This window comes from Pteropus vampyrus, unplaced genomic scaffold (assembly GCF_000151845.1).
Source record: "Pteropus vampyrus isolate Shadow unplaced genomic scaffold, Pvam_2.0 Scaffold103, whole genome shotgun sequence".
Classification (NCBI taxonomy): domain Eukaryota; kingdom Metazoa; phylum Chordata; class Mammalia; order Chiroptera; family Pteropodidae; genus Pteropus; species Pteropus vampyrus.
The window spans coordinates 685701-695420 of record NW_011888884.1 but is presented as its reverse complement, the minus strand read 5'-3'; the positions used below and the strand labels follow the sequence as shown (position 1 = coordinate 695420).

At 35.9% G+C, this 9720-nt stretch overlaps 1 protein-coding gene across 1 annotated transcript in view; it reads right to left on the bottom strand.

Moving 5' to 3' along the window:
* SVEP1 (sushi, von Willebrand factor type A, EGF and pentraxin domain containing 1) overlaps window positions 1–9720 on the bottom strand; it is a 154234-nt gene that overhangs the window by 67227 nt on the left and 77287 nt on the right. Inside the window, exons 17-20 of the mRNA XM_011364931.2 lie at window positions 7452–7613; window positions 6015–6176; window positions 574–735; window positions 92–180 (exon numbers count right to left, since the gene is read on the bottom strand). Of these exons, the coding sequence (XP_011363233.1) occupies window positions 92–180; window positions 574–735; window positions 6015–6176; window positions 7452–7613 (575 nt within the window). The remainder of the gene's footprint in view (window positions 1–91; window positions 181–573; window positions 736–6014; window positions 6177–7451; window positions 7614–9720) is intronic.

The following is a 9720-nucleotide window of genomic DNA, read 5'->3' as shown; positions in this document are numbered from 1 at the left end:
TCTGGTAGGTTTCCTCTGTGTGACATGTAATGACAAACTGTTTTCCAAACATTTCACTAGAGAAAATTTTATATGTAGAAAATAGACTTGCCTGACTAACTTCATACTTTGTTTCGATATTTCCAGGAGAAGTAAGGGGCACCATACTTTCCTCTGCTGCTGAGAAAGTTGAACCAAAACCTAATAAAATAGGAAGACATTAGAGAAACATTTTAGTGTGTGGTAGATATTGCCAATATGTAGACTCTATTTAAATCCTACGGTCAAGATTCTGGTTCTCAGAGTAGGCAAAACCACATACATTTTGTTTTAGTGACACTAAAAATTAAGACAACAGAAATGGATGGGCTATATCATTAAACTCTACACTCTTAGAAAAAAATCGGAAGTTATCGAGTTCAACATTCCCAAATTTGAGACACTGTCATCAAAAAGACATCAAAAGGACAACAAATCCAGAAACCCAAATCCACTGAAAATATTAATGCAGAGCTGAAGCTGAATATTGTGACCACAGAGATAAGCACAAATCTCTAATAAAAGATTATGTAGAAATGAAGTAAATCATCTTACTGGAGCAATCTGTGATGGATCTGGCACCAGAGAAGGTTGTAGTTCCGTAAAAGGGACAAGATAAACAGAAGGACTTCCCCAAATTGGGTTGGTAGTAGTCTCGAGGACATGGATGACAGGGCATTAACCCAGAACGAGAGAATTCTCCTACTGGACAAGGTACTGCAAAGGTAAAAACAAACTATTTGTGCCTTGAAACAACACACCCTACATTTAAAAGAAATTTGTTTAACTTTGGTTGTAAAAGAGCCACTAAATTGCTAATATATGCTCCTGTGTATATTTAATACCCAGACCATTTTATCACCCTGATAAATGTTTTGTGTGTTTTTCCTTTCTGTCTTTAAGAACACACATTAACTCGATAAAAATTAGAATTGGTCATATAATATTGTATTCTGATTTTTCTACTTAACATTATAAGCATTTACCAAATCACTCCCCAAATTATTAAATAACATGGTTTTGAATAAATGAGAAATATTACATTCCACTGACATACCATAATTGATCTAACATTTCCTTTACTATTGGATAGTTAGGTTGATTCTATTTGGTTGCTATTGTAAATGATGCTGACACAAAAGTTATACATAAATTTTGTATATAGCTTCAATTATTTCCTGGGGAATAAAAGTTAAATTTGAATAGTTGAATAGTTAAAGATATGAAAAATTTAAAGACATCAATATATAATGTCAAATCACTAAAAAAAAGTTTCAATTTATAGTTCTGTCAGCAGTATGTGAAATGCTCTTCTTACTACATGTTTGTCAGCAATGGTAATGATTATTAAAATTTTTGAAGGTGAAAATGGAATTGCACTTATTTTAATTTGCATTTTGATGATAAATGAAGTTGCTTTTAAACAATGTTTATTGGTGATTTTTATTACTCCTATATAGTTGTCTATTATTTATTATGTGTGTATGTGTGTGTGGGGGAGATCTTTCCTTTTATTTTTAAACATTTTAATGTCATTTTGTTAGACATCCTTCTTGTAAGCAACACTGAATAAAAATTTGAATATTGTTATTTAATCAAATCTGAAGTTCTCCTGCTAATAATCGGTGGAATATTAACCAAATAAGAAAATAGCCTCAAACATAACATGAGTCCGGATTTTCTTCAATATGTTTCTGTTACATGTGGCAAAGGGACAATGGATAGACTACCCACGACTAATTATTGGGTTGGGGTTTTAGACTTCGACTCAAACATGAATTTAGGTGGAGTGTGTTCTTTCTTTGTATAAACTAGTATCATCTGTGTGAGCCCTTAAACCCTTATAAACAGCAAAGTACTAAAACTATTAAGACTTGTCTACATAAATTTAAGTATAGAAGATAGCACATGAGGATGTAGCTATTTAGGATATCAAGGTACTTATCATTTAGGTTTTAGATTCTTGATAATAAAAATTAGTACAACAGAAATAATTAGAAAGTGGTTGAAAAATTTAGAGATGCACTTGAAGTTAAAGGGAGCAGGATACTCCAGGTAATGGCATCTCTTTTTTACTGGTATGACGATAAACATTAAATAAACAGTAAAATGTTTGTGGTAACCTCAAGACATTTAGATCAATGTTTTTAAGGAGAAACAACCAGTCAAATGTTTTTCATATCTAACTGACAAAAAGGAGTCAAATCAAGAGATGGCAGAAAATATAGTATTAATGTCTATTTAGAAAAATATTTCTTGTGGCTATTTAGAAAATATTTCATGAATATATTTGTTAGAGTCATGAAAAGTGTTAAGCTCTATCTTTTCACCAAGAATAAATTAATCTACACTTGTTACTAAATCTCTAGAGCTCTAGGAAGGGCTTTGCATAAAAATATTATAAACTTGTTCATTTTAAAATGGGTTTTCTGAATCTCAAGTTTCCAAAAATGATTGCCTATTTGAAAAAGCTACCTTCTAAACAGCTAATTAGTTAATTGAAAGCATAAATCTTCCATTGGTACAGGTATAAAAATTGCTGTTTGAGAGAATATCTATGAGTGTGGATAAGCTAAAAACATAAATTCTGTCAATAAAATCCAAGATGTTATAATGAACTAATCTGTTTTTTACATATAATTTTTTTCAGTGCAAACTTACCCACAAAAAAAAGTCTATGCCCTAAACACTGACATACTGTCAAAAAATATACTGAGATATAATAATAATAAAACCTTAAGATAAAAGTCAATAAGCCACTTGGCTTCTCAAAATTACTAGCATGCTGTGTTGTCTATATTTTGCTTTTTTGGGATAGAAAATATAAAATAAATTTTCATGTGAAAATTAGTTTAAATTATATTCCAAGGGCAGACCGTTGTCATTAGAAATATACTTTTTAGAAGTGGACAATCAGCATTTAATATATTATTTATATATTCAGTAAATATATATATGTATATACACATACATATAACATGCATGTAAAAAGATACACATATATATAATAATGGCACTATCTAGTATATAATACAGTATTACACATGTGCACATGAGCACGCACGCACACACACACACACATACATATACATATGCAACTCCTAATGGACTAATGTCATAAGAAAAGAAGGGAGAAAGTTTCATTTTGAATCTTGGCCAAAGAAACTGGTTTCTGAGTCAAGAAAATGGAATAAAATCTGTCTAACTTCTTCAATGTGAGAGAGAGAAAGGGTGGGGGGGAAAGATCTAAGTATGTCAAAAGTGATATTGAAACAGAATTAAAAATAGAGCACTAGAGCACTCAAATAACCAGGGAAAAATGTAATCCCACATGTCTGTTCTCTGATAGTGTTAAGGACAATGTGTACAGCCCTGGAGCCAAGTAGATTTTGCCTTTTAAATGGGTTTCCTAAAACAAGGTCAGAGGTCACTGACTCTCCTTTTAACTTTATCCCAGAGGGTTAGGGTAAGATATGCTGTCATCTCGTTCCAAAACAATCTCTACTTCTCCTATGGGATCATATGTAAACACCACCATCATCAAAAAATCATATGTGGGAGTTATTCCGATAAAAATCATTAAAAAAAATGAAAAAATTTCAGACTTTTGAGTTTGTAACCACAGACCCAAGAATATTTAAGTCTAAGAAGTAATCAAAGATGAAATGTATAAAGCACATAATATTACTTTAACTTAGTTATTACTTAAATATTATTACTTAAATATAATCGCTATATTGATTAATGATATTTTAAGTGAAACATGCTAAAGAATGTAAAAAAATCTTAGAATAAGGTAAACTGTACAACATGCCCATAAAAATGAATCAATACAGTAAGAAATCAAAGAAAAAGAAAGCAAGGAAAGAAAGAAAAAGAAGAGAGAGAAAGAGGGAAAGGGAATTGAAAAGTAAGAGTTTTTAAAATACGCAAGGGACCATTTTAGAACTCATATGAATTTAAGGTAAAATGGTGTTTATGCAGCACCGCGGGGAAGAGTGCTGACTTCTGTCATTTCCAGTTCTCACTCATGACAAGCAGAATGTGGTTAAACTCGTGCTAGGAATAATAGAAAATACGGCAGTTACCAGAAGTTTGGAGACTTTCTGGGAATTATAATTGCTTAATTGCAATAATTTGGTATTAGACGAACCCCAGTGCTTATTTGGAAAGCTCAAGGAGAAAACTTGTCAACTACAAACTCATTTCACTGTAAAAATCCTAGTTGCTTTTGTGGTTGGAGAGAGGGAAAGAGAAAGAGAATTTTTTACTGCAGATTTTCTCCCAAAATTAGTTTGTATACTGACAAAATAAGAGTCTGTAATAGATCTATTTCAACTATTATGTGAAGCCTTGCTTGACTTCTAATTAAACCTCCCCCCCGCCCCGCAAAAAAACCCACAAAAAACCCAAAGCTGGTATTACACAACAGACGTGGTTTGAGTTTCAATTAGGTTCTTGTTAAATTCTCAACTCTTCAGTGAAACACTGGGTCGATGAATACTACACACTCAATTCCTCAGGTCTAAAAGACTTTGTCTACCATGATACTACTAGACTGAGATAATTTTAACAGATGGAGTACATAAAAATCTATAATTCATTGTATGTGTTCCCTGTAGCACTTAACTAATGAGGACTACATCTCCCAGGATACAATGCTGGACACCGCCCTGCCCACTACTACACTCAAAGGTATTAAGCAGTTGTTTCCTAGGAATCTGTCTCTAATTAACTGCAGATGTATATATGACTGGCATGCAACGAGGGTGGGAGAGGTATGCATGTGTGTGCGTGTGAATGTGCATGCATGTGTATGCATGTGTGTGTTCGTGCGTGTGTATGTGTAGCTTGAGAGAAATGGGGAACCAGCAGACTGGCTTCTTAGAAATGTCACTCACTCAACAAGGGAACAGCTTTTTGATTCTGCGATTGCCATAGACCTTAGATTTTTAAATAAGGGCATGGAGAATGAGGAGGATACAAAAATTTTTTAAAAGTCATCTTTCAGTCATGCATGCTTGTTCTGTTCCCAGTGAAAGAGCAGAGGGAGGCCAACAACTTTTTTTAATCCAGGTCCACTGATTTTGCAAAGTGGTTGCAGATTTTTTGGGAATTTCTGATAATAGGCTGACCCTGATTTCATTCCTACTTTCATTATCATTCTAAATTTTCATCTTTTATTTTTCTTTTTGTCTTCCAGTTTTTACACTGCTGGAAACCTGTACTTAGTAGGGACATTAGAATGATTTGAAGGTTGGAACTCATCTTTTTATGTAAACCAGTGGTTCTCAACATGTTGTCCCTGGACCAAGTAGAATCAGCTTTACTTCAAAACTCATTAGAAATGCAAATTCTCAGGTCCCTAATCAGACCTGAATTAAAAACTGTGTTTTAACAAGTCCTACGTACTGACGTCTGAGAACCAAAATTAATTTATTCAACTTTTCCTGTTACTGTAGAATCACCTGAGGAAACTTAAAAAGAAAACCAGACAATTTAAATCAGAATGTCTGGGGCTGGAGATTGGGCTTCAGTATTTTTAAAATACTGATATAAATGTGCAGTTGATTATAATGTGCAGGCAGAGTGGATAAGCACTCATGAAAATCTTCAATTGTAGAGAATGAAATGTCATAATTCATAGAATGTACTTTTAGAGTTTCAAGGCAGGACCTCATTTTATAAATGAGGAAACAAAGTTCCTAGTTGAGATGTACTCTACCACCTCATGAAGCCACATGTTTATTCCTCTTGAGGCCTAGTAACAAGTCCTGTACTTCTTTGTGTTCTTAATTGCATTAGCACAGTGTTTATATTGCGGGTGTTTATACTTAAGTATTGGCTGGCTGAATAAAAGGAAACACTCTATGAAGAGACAGTTATTTATATTCTTTACACACAGCAGACACATGGTTTTGCTGAAAATATTCCACTCCTTCACGTATAGAACCTAGTAGGTTTGAAGAAATATCAATGTCTAAGGCTCAGATAACCTCCACAAGCAGAAATGTCCATGGCTCCTCTTTTCACAGTTGAAGTGTTTCCTGGACATGGGAGGCAGCTTCTGGCACGAAATTCTGGCTGATAACTGCCCAGCGGACATGATTCACAAATCTCAAGCCCATTTGATGAGTAGGTGCCTTGTTTACACTGAGCTAAAAAGAAAAAATAATATGGTTAATAATAATGACATTAAGTTGTATAAAATTAGCACTGTCTGGGATAGCGTTTTCTGCATTTTCATTTTAGGACAGAATGAGGGACACAAAGAACTCCAAGCATACACATTGTATTTTAGACTTCCCAATGCTTCTGTATACTAGTAAGTTTTAGACTCGTTTCCAGTTACTTCTTTCACTATCCAGCACAGTGTTTGACACACGAAAAGTATAAATAAGTATTTTTTGAGTGAAGTTAGACATCTGCAGCTCAGAAAGTCACTCTCATAAGAACAAGCTGTGCATGGGGAACTTGTCCTTGCACAAGTTCTCACCTTGTACACCGTTCTCTTGGGTGATGGAAACAAAACCCCAAATTGGGCTAGAGCCTCATAACTAAGCTGGCACCTTTGTAGCTCTAAATAAGAACTGGTCCTCTTACCTCTTCCTATCTACAAACACCATTTCATTTGATGGCTGGTGGAAGAGAAAGTAAAAATAGTCTTTGCACCAGGCCCAGAGAGGTTAACTGAGCAACTTTCTAAAAGTCATTGCAATGGTTTTGTAGTAGAGGAAGACTAGGACCAGATCCTCTGACTTCAAGTGTGCTGTCCTTTCCCTTTGCCCTTGACCTCCAAATGATGCTTTGTCAGCATTGCTAACATTTTTAGTGCACTGCCAATCACTCAGTGCTGCTCTCAAGTTTATATTTGCCATTACACTTGCATTGGCAACAACAGCAAGGAGGCATGATTTTGAAATTCCTTCTTTTAGTGCCTTACTGTAACTTCAATTAGGAAAGAAAACTTTCCATCAGGAACGTTCATTGAGAATAATAGTAAAATATTTTGAAAATATTGACTATTTTGTTAGCAAGAATAGATGCATATATATCTGTTGTTATTAATTTCCAAGTAAACAGAGTTGATCTCATGAAATCAAATATTATTCTAATAAAAAGCAACCTAATGATTGCTAAGTGTTATAAAAGTCTTTTCTACTAAAGTGAGTTTCAATGAAAAAGTCCAGGCTAACTGATGAATATAGACTGGAATTATTGACAATGGAGGCTAACTTAGAGCAACAGAGTGTTCCAAAAGGAAAGATAAAATTAAAGTGTAGCAAACATTCAAGTAATATTTTATAATTGAAAGAAAAAATATAATGCAATTGCTTTCGGTAATGCTCTTACTTCATCCTATTTGCCATTTTGATTTCCTAACTGGAGACAAAAATTCAGGCTTCTGTTCAAAACGTGCATGAAGTCTCTACCTTTACATTCTGAGATGCTTCTCGAATGGAGATATTCAGTGTGAGTCCCAGCTGGACAGAGTTTGCATTCAAGCTGCCCTTCTTCATCTTGATAGGAGCCCATCAAGCAGCTTTCACAGATAGAACGCTCCAGAGAAAAGTGGGTTCCCAATGGGCAATTGACTGAAGAAAAAACAAACAGGAAACACCAAATATAGTGAACAACAGGAATGGGTTTTTTTCTCATAAGGCATGAAAGTAATAAAGCCTGCTTCCAGGTTTATAGGTAAAAATTTCTGCTAGAAGTTTACTTACAAGATAAACCTTCCAAAAATATATTCCTAGAAACCAACAGGAGGCTATTTTTAGAAAATGCAAATTCTTGTTGACCAAGCTTAGGGTTTATATAATGGAGGCTTTAAATTATGGGTTAAAATGACAATAAATTAAAAGATCCTGGGAAACACACGGTAACAAAGAGAAGGCCACTGGAAGAAAAGGCTACAACAAGGAATGTTTAGGTTGATTTGAGACTTTGTGGTTTTAAAAGTGGGTTCCTAGCTGTTCCTCTGAATGGTTCCCTTTATAAAACTGGCTGCTTATCTACTACAGCATCATTTCTAGAAACAAAAACAAAACAAGCTAAGATGGTGGTGAGCATGTAACAGGTGAGTTAAGCAGATCCTTGTCTCTGCTTGCAGGAATTACTGCCCACTGAAGGCAAGTCCAGGCATCCTCGGAGCTAAGGCCCTAAGGAAAAGGCCAGTTTTAGGACCTTTCTTCCTTGGAGATTTGGCTTACTCTTTGCCAGGCATGGAGTGATTCAGAATTTCTGAGACCAAAATGGAATGTTAAATCTCACCGAGAGGCTGCTAGCAAGGGTCATATTCTTATAGAGAGTGCACTTGAAATGAGTACCTCGGTGATTCTGAGGTGCGAAAATGTGTAAGAATACCTAGGAATGTACTAAAATGCAGATTCCAAGGCCCCGTTCCCAAAGTGCCAGCTGCATTGATTCTTGGATGGGGGCCTGAGTCAAGATGCATTTATTTCAACAAGTACTTCAGGTGATGCTGACACGGGTCATTTGAAGACCACACTGAAAATGTGGAAAATGGGCCAAGGTGCTTCCTGGGTTTTACTCACAGGGTGGGGAGGAAATGAGAGCAGGCTCAGAATGACAATTTTAATGTGCTTGTTGGGCTGAATTCATCACACCATGAAAAAAACCCAGCTGGGCTCTCAGAATAGCAGCACTAAGAACTGTCGAAGGAGGTTTTCCAACCAGGACGCAAGACCCCACGCCCACGGGGAGGTGAACACAAGACTCGTGTCATTTGGTGCAGCTGAGCGTACAGACTGTGGTTAGTGGAGATTCTACTATCTATCAATAATGACTTTTTAATGGGAAACAGGCTGGAATTGATCCAGATTGTGACAATCTAGAATAAGGGTTAAAGTTAAGGGGTGGGGAGAGAATGGGGAGTGACTGCTTAATGGGTACGGGGTCTCCTCTGGGGGTGATGAAAATATTTGGGAACTCTGACAGAGGTGATGGTTGAACAATATTGTCAAAGCACCACTGACCTGCACCTGTTTAAACGATTAGTTCTGTGCTATGGGAACTTGGTGTTGGTTGCCCGAGTGGGAATCTTAGTGACAGCATTCACGGTCTTAATGGGGTTGGGCTTACTGGGTAAGTTCTTAGCCTCCCTGGCTTCAGTTTTCTCATCTGTAAAATGGACTTGATCATAATGGTACGTCATAGAGTAGGTCAACAGGATTAAGCACAAGTTGTGCTGAGCCAGCCTCCAGAAGTGGTCAAAATGAGTTTTTGTTAGAGCTGCCGTTGAAAGCCGTGAAGTCTACAAATCCATAAATTAAATTAAGATTTGAGTCCCTCACCTAAAATAGTTCTCTTGTCCGAACAATAGTGGTTATTAAGACTTTTGAGACAAAATAGTAATAATAACAACCATGCGATGATAGAGAAATGTATGTTTCGCTTCAATATCTGTTATAGTTGTAAAACGGCTCTACCCATCTCATTTAACCCAATGTGTACCACATATTTTTGATTGCAGGGAGAAGTCTTACCGCACATACGCCCTCTGAGCACTGAGCCTGGTCTGCAGAAGAGGAAAGCCTTTTCCGTTTCTAAAGAATTGCTGTCGGGTACAAGAATTTCAGATGCGAGCTGAAAGGTATACAAGGGATCTTCCTTGAGGGTCCTTTTCAGCTGATTTGTGATAGTCTCCAACGTCTTAATGAGTCGTTGCTGATTTTCCAT